Consider the following 16,988-nt stretch of genomic DNA (forward strand, 5'->3'; position numbering starts at 1 on the left):
ACGTGATGTACAACCGCATCCGTGTTTCTGCTATAAATAGGAACATTCTCTGTGCCCTAGGTGGGCGTGCGAGCGAGAGAAAGGGCGGAAAATAGAAGCGGCTGTGTGCAGGTGCAACCGATCAGGGGAAAAGAAGAAAAAGTGGCAGCCGTGCAAGAAGTAAAGGAGAAGCAACGACTGATTTGTAGGGGTTTAGGCGGTGTCAGAATCCGTGCAGGAGCAGAAGAAAATAAAAGCAGATTGCTTTTTGGCTGTTTTGAAGAGGAGTCTTATGCAGCTGTTCTAGGATTTTGTGCATCCTTTTGAGAGAGAGATTGTTTGAAGGTTTAGATTGAGAGATTGTAAACCCTATTTGTATTCTCCCTCTAATAGAGATCTCCTCCCTCCTTGCCCCGTGGACGTAGGCAACTTACCGAACCACGTAAAATTTGTGTTCGTTGCCTTGTAATAGCTTGTAGGTTCCATCGACAAGTCAGTCCTAGAACTAATGAGAGGAAGAACTGATATCTCACTTTATTGAGTTATTTTGCTTATCAGTTCTTGTTTCCTTTGTGAAATAGGATTTTCGTTGTGATCTAATCTTTTGTTGTGCATCTCGTGCAGCAGAGGTGCTGCCGAAATTTTCGCTGCGCACAACACGGGCCCCATAGAAATCCCCGTATGACTTAGTAGGATATATAGAATTGAAAACTACTTCGAGTCTCAACTTGGTAAGAGATGATGAATCAACAACAACGTCAGGACTCAAGCTTCTTTGACCCCTTTCCTTTATAGCTCCAGACTTTGATGATGACCTGGCAAAATCATCCTTCTTTTCCACCGGTAAAAGTCTCCAATCTATCTAGCCATTGGTTGATTTTTTAATCACAAAACCCTTTTTAAGCTTTTGCGGCTCTTGACATTGATTATATCTCTTCTTTGTATAAAGGGGGCGGAGCGCATTGGCAAAACCTTTAACGTGCACCTAGAGCCATGGGCTCACCCGCTCTTACCAGGTTTTATGTGACGCCCCTGGGTTCACACAAGGCTGCAGTCCAAGGTGAAACCAAGAATGTCAAACCTGCTATGCACCACACCGTGCAATAACATGTTTCACCATCACAATTAACATCCATCTAGTAGAATCAACAACTGGTGTAGGTACAAAACAGGTAAAAGATAATACAAGGAAGACTGATGAAATGCTAATAGTCACATAAATATCTCATCATCCAACAATACAGAAATACATAATCCAGATCTGAGTAGATAAACTGAAATACTCAACAAGTCTCAAATACAACTATCTAACGATAAGAAATAAGGCATACAGCCTTTACAACTTCTAGAACAAGACTCTCAAATGTCTAACCTCACTACAGTGGAGCCCAAAGAAAAATAGTACATAGCTAGAAAGTAAAGATGAACACTAATGTGGTTCGCTATCAACCTGCGGCTCTCCGTGCTCCTAGCTCATGACCTGAAAGGGGGAGGGACAACGAGCGTCAAAGCGCTAGCGAGTAACATCACAACCAACCCCAAGGGAACAGGGCTCGTTGTATAAGAAAATACAGATAATATGTATAATAGATCTAAAATCATTGATCCTACTAAAGAGGGTTTAAGTATTTAGAAATTTACAACACGAGCATAGGTACGTCGAGCGAAATAATCCAAACAAGGAAACCCTCATGTATATACCTTGTATCTCAAATTGTAAATCTCTAAACACCAAACCCGAGGTTCTAGTACAGAAACAATAATAAAAGAAATACAGCAAATCTCAGAACAGTATACAGTGCCATACCATAGCTAACATGAATACCATGTTATTACTTACATAAGTGTCATGTCAACATCATGTCGTGAACTTCTATGAAGAAGTCATATGCAGGGTTAAGAGCTATGCCCAAATCAGGAACTATTTATGTCGTACTCTTCCAGACTCATAGATTAAGTGGCAAATGTCCAACACGAGGACTGGAATGAATTTATAGTCCAACACGAGGACTTCTATGGATTATAGTCCAACACGAGGACTAAGGCATAGTAAAATATCGCTATGATGTATATAGTGAAGTCTACTTATATCAATTCACACTCAAACAGTGTGTAAGTCCCCAAACCATGCCCTCAGGTCATCTATCATGCATGAAATAGATAGTGAGACTAAATACCAAGGTCAGTTAGTCCAGGCGACCCTCGAACATGAGTAAAACACCCAAAAAATATCCAGAACAGGAAAACACAACAGACAGTGGGCGGTCGACCGCACCGGTCGACCGCACTCTGATCTCAAAACGAGCTCAGCGGTCGACCGTGTCGGTCGACCGCCGAGCAGACAGAAACCCAAATCTGGGTTTCTGTCAGCTCGAAACCTGAAACAAAATTTGCAAATCTCTACGATAACAAGAGTTCTAAGGTTTTAAAAAAATCATACTGAACATAAACAACAAATCTCAGGCTTGAAATCTATACTTCCAATATTTTAAAAAAAAACATGAGAAACAATATCCAAATCGTTTAAATGACAGTAAAAATGATTTAGTTCTTGTTTAGGCAAAATTTCAGATCTAGATCGTCATCAAACAGGTATTGGGTGAGTTTTTTATAAACTAAATCATCTGATTCATATTATTATACCATAGAGAAGTCTTTTCTTAACAAAAATACTATTTTGGCTCATCCAAAACTCAAAAATCCAAAATAAAGATCATGGAAAACAAGGGTGAGGGATTGGGCGAGATGATACTCGCCTTGGGTGTTGACGAACGTTCTGGAGATGATTCTCCTGAGATCCAATCTGCTGAAATCCCCTGGAACTCCTCCAAACTCCTCAAAGATCAGAGGCGGCTAGGGTTTTGAGATTTGAGAGTTGGGGGCTAGGGTTTTACGTTAGAGCTGAAGAGAGGCTCTCCTGGGTTGAGTTGGTATATATACTAACTCTTTAACCCGACCCGAAACCAAAAGACCCGAAACAGAAACCGCAAAGAGGGAAACCTGGAAAAACAACTGACCGCTGATCGGTCGACCGTACCGGTCGACCGCGTCGGTCGACCGGTCAGCACAAAAATGCCTGATTCAGGTATTTTTTTCTGCTGGCCACTAAACTACTCGATTTCTCTCACTTACAAACACCTGGTGGGTTCCCAAACACTGATAAACATATATATCTTATATATATATGGTTATTCATCACAACAGATAGGTTTATTACTGTTTATTCACACAAAACTCATTATGAAGTTTCGGGGTTTTACATTTTAGCATGTTTCTTTCTCAATGATATTTCAATCCTAAAAGATTTTCTTCCACTGCCTTATGTATCCAGATCTTAGTAGTAGTTTTTTTATCTCTTTTTACCTTCTTTTCCCAAATGCGAGTTTGGTGCGAGCCAAGATTTGGGGTTCGGGCCCGGGTTCAGTCGAGCTGGGCCAGGATCAAGTATAGGTTCCGGAAAAGCAACTATATTCGGACCATTTTGGTTCTATCAGAGCTGAACCCGGCCCGGTTGCTAATGGGCTAGTTCAAACTTAGCCCAAATCGAGCTGGTTTAATACGAGTTGTTTATCAACCCGGCCTAATCGCCACCCTTATTGAAAGGTTCCAATATAGCTCTCAAAATATTGGGTTCGATTTCCATATTAAAAAAATTGTTGGCTTGGATTTTGCATTAGAAACAAAAAAAAACAGAGAAAATGAAAATTTTTATTAATAGGGAAATGATCATGGTATTCCTCAAATAAGAAAATGTAAAGACAAACACTAGTAGAAAATCACGTATCCTAGATGGACTATTCTAGACGGAAATTTTTCCGTCTAGTTTGTATTAAACTAGACGGAAAAATTCCGTCTAGAATAATCCGTCTAGAATAAAACATTCTAGACGAAAATTTCCGTCTACAATAGTAAAACAGACGGTTTTTTTATTTTTTTATTTTTTAAAAAAATAACCAACTATTCTAGAAGGAAATTTCCATCTAGAATGTATCCTAGACGGAAATTTCCGTCTAGGATACGTTACCCATTTTTTTAAAAATTTAACCCATCAAAATTTTGCCGCCCCCCTTTCCTCCAAAATTTCGTCGCTCATCTTTCCCCCAACACCGAAATTTTATTCTAAACAAGCATAAATAAGTTTCTCCAGCTCTTGAGTTTCCCAGAATCCGACTCCATCTCCATCAAATCCCTCCTCCCCCAAAACTGAGCCTTCTCCTCCCCCGAAAAAACCCTAGATTTCCTCCTTTGCCTCTGCCTCTGTTTCCTCTCCTCGCCCCTGCTCACTTCCCAACCTTCGATGCACCTCTCTATCCTTAACAGTTATCGAAACATCGGTTGGCGAGCTCATGGCGAAGGAGCGGAGGCAATTGCGGAAAGAGCGGAAAATTTGTGAAGGCCTCTCTAGACGCCGGTTCTTCATCTAGAAGCCGAAGGCGGAGCCTTGACAGATCAAGCTCCGTGAAGAGATCTAGCGTGGAGATGAGCGAGACGATGCCGGATCGGAATGCGAAGGCCTCGCTGGACGCCGGCGCCGACCTCCTCTTCAGAGACTGGAGCTCGAGCTCCTTGGGGGATGACTACTCGGAGAGCTTCGGGTCGTCTTTCAGAGAGGCTCCGGCTCAGAAGGCTCCTCCGAGGAAGAAGTCGAGGGGGTGGAACAAGTCTTGGAGCACCTTTTTCAGTTTTTTGCCCCCTTACTTTGTGTTCCATAACAGGTGACATTTCTCTGAGACAATTATTGTCTTATATTTTGTTGGTTGTTGTTTATTATAAATATATTTTCCAAGGAATTGACACCTTTGCATTAATCTAAACATCAGATTCGGTTTTGGTCTCTCAGGTTGTCATCGTTAACTCCTAATTGAACTGTGAAGCATCTTTCATCCTTCTCTTTTGATTCTTGACTCAAATTTATAAGCTCTGAGGGCATCTCCAACCCTTTGCCTCAAAATGGTGCAAATTTTGCACCAAAATGGTGCAAAAGTCACATCTAACAGTAATTCATCTCCAACCCATTGCACCATTTTTTGCACCAAAAAGGAATATTCTCAGTATCTTTCTTTTTATCTACTTTTATATGATTATTTTTTATTCCCTATATTTTTAACTATTTCAACAATTAACCCCACATATCAAATTTTATTTTTTTCACATATTTTCCAAACAAAATGATTTATTATTTAAAAATTAAACTAATAAAACAATAAAATATTATTTTATTAATTAAAATAACTTGATTGCTAAAATATTATATTTTTATTATTGATATTGCCAAAATATTACATTCAAGAACACAACAGGAAATAAAATACAAGGAAATAATTAAACATTAACAACAATGTAAAAATTACAAATTTAGTATGCACTTAACTATCTGAATTAGTGTATTCCTCCCATAGATGATTTATTAATGCATTACGAAGCGCAATATGAGCATCTTTATCCTTGATTTTTCCGTAACGTGTAATAAATTGAGTAAATCTTGTAGTTTCATCTGCTACCATATCAACTTCTGGTGTTGGTGCTTCCCTCACTTCTTGAATTGGTGCATAAAGATCACGTTCATCCTCGATTATCATATTGTGCATAATAATGCATGCAGTCATTATGTCATGTAATACATGTTTTTTCCAAAAACGTGCTGATCCTGCCACGATTGCAAATCGTGATTGGAGAACTCCGAACGCACGTTCTACATCTTTTCTACATGCTTCCTGTTTCATGGCAAAATATTTTTTCTTCCTACCTTGTGGCTGTTGGATTGTTTGTACAATAGTAGCCCATTTCGGATATATACCATCAGCTAAATAATAACCCATATTATACTCTTTTCCTTGAATAACATAGTAAACGGGAGGAGCAATACCTTGAGCTAGGTTAGAGAAAAGATTAGATGACTCCAGCACATTGATATCATTATTGGTACCTGGCATACCAAAATATGTGTGTCATATCCAAAGATCATAATCTGCCACAGCTTCAAGGATAATAGTTGGTGACCCACTACGTCCTGTGTATTGTCCAGACCATGCTGTTGGACAATTTTTGTATTTCTAATGCATACAATCAAGACTTCCTAACATTCCTGGAAAACCCCGTTTTTTACTAATATAGAGTAGCCTAGTAATATCATTAGCGTTAGGTGTTCGTAGATACCGCTCTGCGAATATTTCCACCATAGCACGACAAAATTTTGTCATACTTTCAATTGCTGTTGACTCACCTATTTTAACGTATTCGTCTGTAGCATCAGCTGGTAAACCGTATGCCAACATGCGAAAAACAGCTGTTATTTTCTGTAACGGTGATAATCCCATTCTACCAAGTCCATCACTTCGTTGTTGGAAGTAATAGTCATGATCTTTCACTGCATCAACAATACGAAGGAACAAACTTCTTGACATCCGATATCGACGACGAAACATATCTTCTCCAAAACGTGGATTATCGGCAAAGTAATCTATGACCAAATTCTGATGCGCATTTTCTCGATCGCGGTTGATCACTGCATGACCGGGAATCGAGCCACCATGGATCGGTTGGTAGTTTTGTTGACGTAAATTGTTAACGAGGATCATGTTGTTGTTGATGTACTCACAAATTACTTCTTCGGTTTCATCAATCTCTGCAATGATATTGGACAGAAAATTATCATCATCCGAAGATGAAGATGATGATAAGTATGATGGACCTCCAACATCGAAATTCATTTTCGAAGTAAGAAAAGAATGACTGAAGTATGCAGAAATTGAGAATAATAATTTTAACACAACAACGAGTAGTTGTGTGGATGTACCTAATCTAGTATGCTATTTATAAATTTAACACAACAACGAGTAGTTGTGTGGATGTACCTAATCTAGTATGCTATTTATAAAACTTTGCTTAGCTGTATACATTGAACAATGTGTGTAAAGCTGACCTGATTTCAAAAATTGATTCCCACTCGTACAAAGCTTTCACACAATTCAAGGAGAGCTGAGCTGTGTATACGTTAGACAATGTATAAAGCTGACCTGATTTCAAAAATTGATTCCCACTCGTACAAAGCTTTCACACAATTCAAGGAGAGCTGAGCTGTGTATACGTTGGACAATGTGTAAAGCTGACCTGATTTCAAAAATTGATTCCCACTCGTACAAAGCTTTCACACAATTCAAGGAGAGCTGAGCTGTGTATACGTTGGACAATGTGTAAATTCCCACCGACAACGTTGGATAATGTGTAAAGCTGACCTGATTTCAAATTTTGATTCCCACCGACAACGTTGGATAATGTGTAAAGCTGACCTGATTTCAAATTTTGATTCCCACCGACAACGTTGGATAATGTGTAAAGCTGACCTGCTGATCAGTTTGTACAAAATGATATTATTTCAAATGTTGACCACCGACAAATTCAAATTCAAATTCAATTCAAATTCAAATTCAAATTCCAAATTCAAATTCAAATTCAAACATAAAAAACAAATTTGGATTGGCTATAAATAACATTCACGAATTCTACTTCAAACCACCCAATTCGAAGTATTTCTTCAAAGTATTTCTGATCTCCAAACCAACCGCTTTTTACAAAAAAATGTCCTGAAGATGTGCTCCTTTGTCAAGTATTCTTGGATATTTCTCAAGACCCTATTATCGGTAGAAACCAGTCTCGAGATGCATTTTGGTCTCGTGTGGAGGACAAATACAATGAACTTCGAGATCAGCATTTTGAGATGCGTACGAGCCGATCAATTCGTTCTCGAATGGAAATCATAAGTAATGAAGTAAGGAAATTGAAGCGTGCTTGAGACAAGTAGAGAATCTGAATCCAAGTGGTGCTTCAGATGAAGATATTGTAAGTATTCTAATAATTATCGTCTGAATTTTATTATTATTGTTGAAATACATAACTTGATGTTCACTATAATTTGCAGTTAGCTCGAGCAAAGATGTTATTTATGCAAGAACCAAAGTACAAAAAAGGTTTCAAATTTGATCATGTCTGGAATATGGTTAAAAATTTTGAAAAATTCAAAGATGATGTCCCCACAGCAAGACAAGTTGGTCGAAGACAATCTCAATGTGTGAACTTCGACTTGTCACAATCAGATAATCCCACTCCGGAATCTCCTATATCAACATCTCCTGGACTGTCATCATTTACTCCATCTGAACGACCTATTGGGGTAAAAAAAGCTAAATTGAAAAGGAAAAATGATGATCATGAGTCAAGTGTAGTGGACTCCATCGAGACCTCCAACAATCGACTTATAGACAGGTTAGACAAGGCGAGCTTGGACAGGCAAGAAGCATTTGATATCGAACGAGAAAAGATAGCCATGAAAAAAGATAGAGATGAATGGAAAATTATAATGAAAGATTTGAATTCCATTGCTGATCCAAACGTGCGTGAGTACGTTCGAGCTCAACAGATTAAAATAATACAAAAAAGAAATCAACAAGAACAAGGGTCTGCTTCTAATTTTGGCAATTATTTCAATGATATTGGACACTCTGGCCCCGATCTACCAGATTATTGAGAGTTGCTTGTCCATCTTATGTAATGTTCCATGTTTAGTTTGTATTTTATGTTTTATTTTAATGAAGTTTTATATTATGTGTGTCAGTTTTTATATGTTATGTATTTCAGATATGTAATTTATATTTGAATTATGTATTATGATTGCTTTTTATAATTCATGGGACTTTACTTATAATGTCTAGATTTTAATAGTATAATTAATAATAATGTCTTTTTAATTTCAACATTATTTTTTTAAAAAAAATAATTTATTTTGTCTAAATTATACAATTGGGGTAAAATTATAAAATTTAAATATTATTAGGGTTGTTTTATACATGTAATAAAATAATTGGGGTCAAGTTGTAAATACATTAAAATATGAGGTAAAATTTAAAAAAAAAATTAAAAAAATAAATAAAAGAAACAGTAATGCGGAGATGAACAGTGCGACGCCAAATATAGCGTCGCGCTGTTCATCCCCGCTAAAATGCAGCGAGAATTGGCGCCGCGTTGGAGCTCCGGAGCAGCGGCAAATCCGTTTTTTGCGGCAAAATAGCGTCGCGTTGGAGATTGTCTGATCATATATCAGATGAAATAGCATATCCCGGTGGAAGGTATATATATTTTTTTTCTCCTCAGTCTGTCTTTTCTCCTCTATTGTCGCATGTAGAAGTGATACATATTTTCTTTATGAGGATTAACAGAATGGGTTGGTAACGTCTTGAATGTAAGATTTGTGGTCTTGACAAATTCAGCTATGCTTGGGGGATAAGAGCTGAACCATTTCTAATGCAGCCAATTTGAACTTTACATAGCAATCTGCACAAGGTGTCTTTTCGGAGTTAAGCTCGTACCCTGTTCTAATTTGATTGCGTTCGGATGGACTAAAGCTATAATCTGTCAAGCTCTATTCTTAGAACGACATGATAATTATTGTAGTGTATGATCATTTTATCTAAGGAAATCATGTACAAAATTATGTACGAATATAACCTTAACAACAATTGAGACAAACCTTTTGTCCAAATTTTATGGTTCCAATACCTAAAATTTATGCGTCGAATATGACATTTACCATTTCCATATCCACATGCTAGTAACGGATGCAAATACAAATATTGATATGCTGATACAAATATTGATATGCTTTGGCGAGAAAAACCGATATTCATATCTACCGAAATCAATCACGGGCATGGATCGGATAAGAGAAAATAGATTCAGATTATCAGGTACGAGAGAAACTGAAAAAACTCAGTAGTATGTATGGTACATGATACTAGAGTTGTATAAATGAAATAAGATTTCTCAAATCAGAGTTCACAAATGCGTCAGAGTGCCTACAAACTTAATATTAGAGCTCTAGATCATAGAAATTTGTTGAATATGAAATGTATCATACTTCATACTTAAACAAATAATATTACTTTTTGACTTTGACAAATCATGATTAAACTCCACATTATTTACAATGTAGCACTGAAATTTTCTGTTAGAAGGTGATGGCTTATCATTTTTGCAGGATAAACTGTAAAGCATAGGCACCTTTGTCATTTCATTAAAAAGAAATTATTGAAACAATCTCCAAAATGGAGTGATACCAATATTTGTGACAACTCACATAAAGCCTAACCCTTCAAAAAAAAAAGTCTAATTTTACAGGCAATAATAGTTAGAAGCAAACCACATGCTCGACATCACCATTATATATGGACTTTTTGCCATTTTCCACCTTGTTTTTCCTTAAGCAAACCACCCTGTTCTAATTTGATTGTGTTTGGATGGACTAAAGCTATAATCTGTCAAGCTCTATTCTTAGAACGACATGATAATTATTGTTACGGGTGCAACTTTCTGATAAATAACATGCATGTTGTTTGCTATAAATTTGGAATATGGAATTTATTCTTCGCTACATTTTCCTGACGTATGAAGGCCTTGTTTCTGCAGGAATCCAATGTTTACATTATATATTGCAGCTTTGCATTGTCAGTATGCATGAACTTCAGCCTCTTTCTAAAAACATGTCATAAACATCAAAGAGGTTGTAAAATATCTTCTGTCTAGGAAAATAATTTTATTTTACTTTGTTAGAGGAAGATACTGTGTATGGGACTTAAATTGCTTTGTTGTTATAGGTATTCTTTTGGTCCGTTACAGTATATTGTTTTGCTTACATTCCCTTAAAATTGCAGGGACATGGTGTTGCAAGAATCTCGAAAACTTATCAATCGAAACCCGTCGGAAATTTACTTGAATGATGCCTATCCATGTAGTATGTTTTAATGTAATCTTTTCATTTAAGTGAATAATTTTTGAGTTGGTTTGTAAATAGGGTTCTTCTATCATTGAATAATTTGGAATAATTTTTGTTTGTGATGGATGTTGTTCTATTAATATATATGCTCAAACAAAGGATTTTCTTCCCCCTTGCGATGGATGTTGTTCACATTAAGGTTTTTTGCTTGCAATGGATGTTGTTCTTGGTATCCATTGAATAGGTTCACGCAAAAATAAAAAAATAAAAAAATAACAACAACTGGAGCATAGCATCCTAGACGGAAATTCCGTCTAGGATAGCTTATTTTCTAAAACAAATTAAAAAACATCCTTTTGTTTAGGATGAGTATTCTAGACAGAAATTTCCGTCTAGGATACTCACTCTAGATGGAAATTTTTTCCGGCTAGGATGAAGTATTCTAGACGGAATTTCCGTCTAGAATATTCCGTCTAGGATGTATTCTAGACGGTTTTGAATTCCGTTTAGAATATTCCGTCTAGAATGTATTCTAGACGGAATGTCCGTCTAGAATACCATATTCTAGACGAAAACTTTCTAGACGCGTATTCTAGACGAAATTCTGTCTAGAATACACATCCTAGACGGAATTCTGAGTATCCTAGATGGAATTTTCCGTCTAGGATACCTTATTTTTTACCTGTGAAAGGAAAAGAAAAAAAATTATTAATAGGGGAATGATCATCATATTCCTCAATTAAGAAAATGTAGAGAAGTTATATAACTAACAGCAAAGAAAAGGAAAAAGGTTATTAATACGGAATCGATCATCGATTCATCGTATTCCTTAAATATGAAAATGTAAAGAAGTTGCATAGTTAAACAAAAGTGATCAAATATTCTTGTCCTCTCAATCAAACTTATTACAACGAATGAACCAAAACATAATCCAAAGACCACTCCGTAAATAGCATAACTCCTGCCAAGTAAAGCAACTACTGACACCAACAAGTTTTAAATTTCAGACTTACCGGCAATATCAATAACAAACCGATACTTGACATCATTCTTCGAAAGCCTCTCGATCGCCTCGTTGATGTACTCCGGCTTCACCACTTCAATGTCACAAGTAATACTATGCTCACTGCAGACGTTCATCATCTCTTGGGTCTCTTTCATCCCTCCTATCAAACTTCCGACCACTTTCCTTTTTCCTAGAAATTAAAATGCCAGGAATCGTAATTTTAGAGGCAGTTTGGTTCGTTGCAACTAAAACATTGCAGTTTGTTTCATGTAATATTGAATTTGCTTCTTGGTTTTACCGAATATGAGAGGAAAGGACGGGAGGTCCACTGGCTTGTCTGGTGCACCAACTAGCACCAGTGTCCCGCTAACTTTGAGTAATTGCAGGATCGGCCCCAACGAGTGTTTTGCAGCCACCGTGTCGATGATGTAATCCAAGGTCCTTGATCCAGCCTAGAGATTTAATCAAAGAGTTTCATTAGTAACACGTAATAATAAAAAATTAACCACATCTGAATTGATTAGGGTAAGTTTGGGTAAACCCACCGTGAACTATTAGGGGTTTTCCATAGACATATGATGAAATACTTTTAATCATAATTAGAAACATACCATGCGCATTCTTTTTTCTGAAGCTATCAGGACCAGCAAATATCAGTACAAGTTGGCAAATGATGAGACACGTGTGTCATATTTTGGATAATCCTGTCCTTAATTACTTACGGGATGTAACTACAATCTTGATTGCCATCTCTATAATCTTAAATATTTTGGCTTTTTGACATTTTAAGAATATTGTTATAGTATTGTCAGGATATTTTTTCCGATAGAATTTGGTATTTGCTCGTGTAGTTTCGAAAACGTGCGGCATCATTCTCTTAATTAGAAAAATAGTTTATGATAGTTTCGTACAAAACCTCCAGTTGATCATGGTAGTTTGTGAAATTAACTAAACTCAGACCAACCAGAGACCGTTCGTCAATCACCTGCAATTGTTTAGGATCAGTGCTAATTATAAAGTCATCAGCTCCTAGTTGCTCTCTGGCCTCTTTCTCTTTGGAAGGGGAAGTACTGATCACGGTGACATGAAGCCCAAATGCCTTGGCAATTTTCACGGCGACATGGCCAAGGCCTCCGAGACCGACAACACCAAGCTTTTTCCCAGGATGGAGCATGTCATGTTGCTTCATGGGGCTGTATACTGTGATCCCAGCGCATAGTAGCGGCGCTGCTGCGTCCAGAGGCAAGTTATCCGGGATATGGACCACGTACCTATATCAAGTATTTGGGAATAAATTAGTGTAGATATTAGTATAAGGATGAGTGAATGTTTGTGTTATACAAGAAGGGATTGATGCATCAACAATTGTTTTTTTTTTTCAAATTTGAAACTACAGAATTAGTGGCATTGAAGGACTAGTAATATATACTTATGCTTTATAGCTATGCTTCTTACTGAATCTTAGTAAATTATATATACAAAACCCGCTTCAACTTTGGAGGTTTCACACAAAAATCCCTTCACTCTGTAAATTCTAGAAATCCTCCCAAATTAAACTTTGGTGAGTCTGTACAATAACCAACTGAACGTAGTAAAGATAAGGTATGACATTTGTCACATATGTATATTGTTACTAAATACGGATGCATATATTAATACAAATATGCTTCACTGTGGAAAAATCATATCTATATCTGATAGCATTCTAACAGATGCGGATCGGAGGACAAGGCACATTTGTAGAAGTGGCGAACAGTTGAAGAAAAACTCAGGAAAAGGCATCTGGAAGTTTGTCCGTCGACCGCGAGATCAGCTGCGGTCGTCCGGAAACATGCAGGAAGAGCTGGAGGTTTCTGGAGTTAGGATGGTCGACCGCCGAATTCGTCGCGGTCGACCGTCAGGGTTCGGTCGACTGCCGCGGTCGACCGCGGACCCTGTAATCGATTTTACGAGTTTTTGTCATTTTGTCCGGTCGATCGTGGAGTCAAGTGCGGTCGACCGCGACACGGGTCTGAGCTGGACTTTGGGTTTTCAACCCGTTTCGTTTGATGTTTGTATAAAACCCTAAACATAATTAATTAGGGTTAAGCAAGGACGATTTGAGCAGACTTTTGAGAGAGGATTGTGCATTAATTGTGGAAGGATTTGTGAGAGATCTAGAGAGCTTTGTTCTAGGGTTTATTGGTGAGATTTGTAACCCTATTTGTATTCTCTTGGTTTCTAATAGTAAGAACTCCCCCTTACCCCGTGGACGTAGGCAACTTGCCGAACCACGTAAAATTCGTTTGTCTTACTATGGTGATTGTGTTTTGCTGGTGTGATTGTGACTTATCTAGTTCTTGTTCGTGCACTTTCGTATGATTCGAGTTCCGCTGCGCACAACAACATTATGCTCGGATATATAAATCATGTACGAGAGAAATCTATAAATCTCAGGTACTGTGTTTGCGCACAAGTGCTTGTCCCCATGTCGCACGCGCACACCCGCGTGTGTATTATTTATAATACAAGTCTGCCTAAATAACACACAACTTTTCAAATGACAGGTCGCCTCAAAGTTACATTTAAGTCTTTAGATCACGAAAATTGGTTTCAGATTCATTGGTTTAAGGTCAAAACAGTTTTACCTGCCTGTTCAATATATAGGGATATGGATATATTAAGCATGGACACAAATTTTTTCACATATATCTGTTAGATGCCCACTCAAACTCTAATTTGGACCCAAATTTAAAAGCTAGGCACAGTTCCAATAGCTTTCTTAGAAGTCAAGTTAATTAACAGTTTTTTTATAGGTCAAGTTTACTTGATGGGCAAGTCCGGTGTGTCTTTAAATAAGACATCCTATTGTAAAGTTTTTAATAGAGAGAGTGAGAGAGAGATACAATATTATTATAATCAGGGTTTAACAGAGGGTGTAACGGGGTTCAATGGTATTGTGAGAGAGTGTATGACAGTCTTTAATTATTCATGCAAAAGATTGCAATTTGGAGGTGATAATGAGATTATTTTTCGATTTCGTAGTTTTTTCTATTGAGGGTTTTTCATGTTAAATCTTGTGTGAGATTCTATTTACTGTGTTTGGTGGTCTTCGGGGTTTTTGCGTGATTAAAAAAATCCCAACAAGTGATATCAGAGCGGGGTTCAACGATTAATGGAGGTTCAAGCGTTGTGCGATTGGTGAAGCCGTCAACGATCTAGGCGAGGTGATCGACATTGGGTAAGCAAGAGAACTAAACATCGTTGGAGGAGAAGAATCATGTGAACAGCAAGCAAATAAAAAATAATAATAAATAAAAATAAGTTCACTGTAGCAAGGCAAAAGGGCTTGTTTAAGTACTATTTTTTCAATCAAATCCGATGGTGCAGATTGAGTTGTCTTCTAGTCGTGGAATTAGAAGCGGAATTTAATGACCCAGGAGTAGTTCCTAGGGTTTTTCAACTTGCTGAGTTTATTTTTAACGTTAGTTCTACCAAATTTAATTCTAGAATGATTAATTTGAATTTAGCTATGGTTAGAGGATGATAAAATTTTCGGGTCCAAAGTTCGATATTTTGCTATTCAATGGCAAGACAAATTTTATATTATGGCAGTGTATAGTTTAAGATCTTCTTGTGCAGTAGGGTGTTGATCAAGTTTTGGAAGAGAAGAAGCCCATAGGGATGAAGGATGTTGAATGAAGTTTCACGCAAAAAAAAGCTATCAGCGTAATTCATTTGGCACTCACCCTCTAGATCAGGTACAAATTTATGCAGGAGACCATGCCAAGGAGGTTGTGCGACAAGCTTGAGAGGAATTATGCATCGAATTCGATGACAAACGGATTGTGTTTGAGGATTGAGCTTTATTCATTGAAGATGGAAGAATGTACTATTATTTAAGACCACATCAATGCCTTTAGTCAGCTAGTGTGTCAAATTATGAGTATTGATGGGGAGATTAAAGAAGAAGAATAGATGTTACTCATACTATCTTCCCTATAGAAGTCAAACAAGCTATTAATTTAGACGATAATTGCGAGGAAGCAGACATTGAGGTTTGATGATATGACAGCACTCCTCCGCAAAAATAAAAGAATGATGGGAAAGGAGAGCATATCTAATGGTGTTGAGAGTGCACTAGCTATTGAATGTTCAAATCGAGTGAGGAGTAAGTAGAGATGCGGAAGTTACTAAGGAAGGTCAAAATCTCGGGCCAGAGATGACTGTGAAAGAGAGTGCTACTATTGTGGAAAGAAGAGTCATGTTTAGTTCAGATGTTTCCAAATACGAGATGCTTTGAAGAGCATTGGCCAATGAAGCTTCAAAAAAAATGGGAAGAATGAGAACTCCTCGACAGTTGTGTGTGATGAAGACGTGGTGCTGATAACAGAGAGTATTGGTAGTGATGTAAGTAGCACTTGAGTGTTAGATTCTGCAGGCTCGATATGTTTGCAACAACAAAAAGTACTTTGATATGTTGAATAGAGATGAAGAATTTGGTGACATGATAGTTGGAAACAATGAGAAGATGAAGATTGAAGGCGTGGGGAGAGTTCACCTCAAGCTTCACATTGAAAGGTCGGAATTCTTCGTCATGTGAGATATGTGAATTCATGTGATGCTAATTTAATTTTGTTGAGTGTGATGGCATCACGTGGGCATAAATATGTGGGTGAAGGAGAGTGATGCAAAATGTATAGTGATGGTGATTTAATTTTACGAGGGAGGAAGAATAGCAACCATATTTGCTATTTAGATAGATGTTCTGTTAATGGTGTATGTGACTCTTCTCAGGCTCTTATCCACAAGGGAGAGGTGAAGAACAAGAAGAAGATTGTGAGTTTTTTTGAAGCTGCTAAGATACATAGAGATTTTTTATGGAGGGAGGATATGTTGGGTGTCCACTCAAACTCTAAGTCGGATCCAGATTTAAAGGCTACACATAGTCCTAGTAGTTTCCTTAGAGACCAAGTTAACAGTTTTCTTGTAGGCCAACTTGACTTGGTGGGCAAGTCAATGCTGTTTTTAAATAAGGCATCATATTTTAGGATTTTTTTTTAGTAGAGAGAGGGAGAGAGATACAATATTCTTATAATCAAGGTTTAAGAGAGGGTGTAACCAGATTCAAGGGTATTGAGAGAGAGAGAGAGAGAGAGAGAGAGATTCAAGGGTATTGAGAGAGAGAGAGAGAGAGAGAGGGTATTGAGAGAGAGAGAGAGAGAGAGAGAGAGAGAGAGAGAGAGAGAGAGTGTGTGT

The 16,988-nt window shown here is 37.5% G+C and overlaps 3 protein-coding genes across 3 annotated transcripts in view; 1 reads left to right on the forward strand and 2 right to left on the reverse strand.

Moving 5' to 3' along the window:
* Positions 5,346 to 6,689, reverse strand: LOC109847483. Its single transcript, XM_020416711.1, has 2 exons — positions 6,044 to 6,689; positions 5,346 to 5,905 (listed from the first exon to the last, which is right to left on the reverse strand). Exons 1-2 carry the CDS (start codon positions 6,687 to 6,689, stop codon positions 5,346 to 5,348), a joined length of 1,206 nt encoding a protein of 401 aa, XP_020272300.1.
* LOC109847484 lies at positions 7,913 to 8,503 on the forward strand. The gene has a single exon (XM_020416712.1). It carries the CDS (start codon positions 7,913 to 7,915, stop codon positions 8,501 to 8,503), a length of 591 nt encoding a protein of 196 aa, XP_020272301.1.
* The window catches only part of LOC109849900 (probable cinnamyl alcohol dehydrogenase 6), an 8,459-nt gene continuing 2,995 nt past the window's right edge, over positions 11,525 to 16,988 (reverse strand). The window contains exons 4-6 of the mRNA XM_020419783.1: positions 12,736 to 13,021; positions 12,049 to 12,202; positions 11,525 to 11,940 (exon numbers count right to left, since the gene is read on the reverse strand). Coding sequence (XP_020275372.1) covers positions 11,741 to 11,940; positions 12,049 to 12,202; positions 12,736 to 13,021 — 640 coding nt within the window. The 3' untranslated portion in view covers positions 11,525 to 11,740. The remainder of the gene's footprint in view (positions 11,941 to 12,048; positions 12,203 to 12,735; positions 13,022 to 16,988) is intronic.

This window comes from Asparagus officinalis, chromosome 7, assembly GCF_001876935.1.
Source record: "Asparagus officinalis chromosome 7, Aspof.V1, whole genome shotgun sequence".
Classification (NCBI taxonomy): Eukaryota; Viridiplantae; Streptophyta; class Magnoliopsida; order Asparagales; family Asparagaceae; genus Asparagus; species Asparagus officinalis.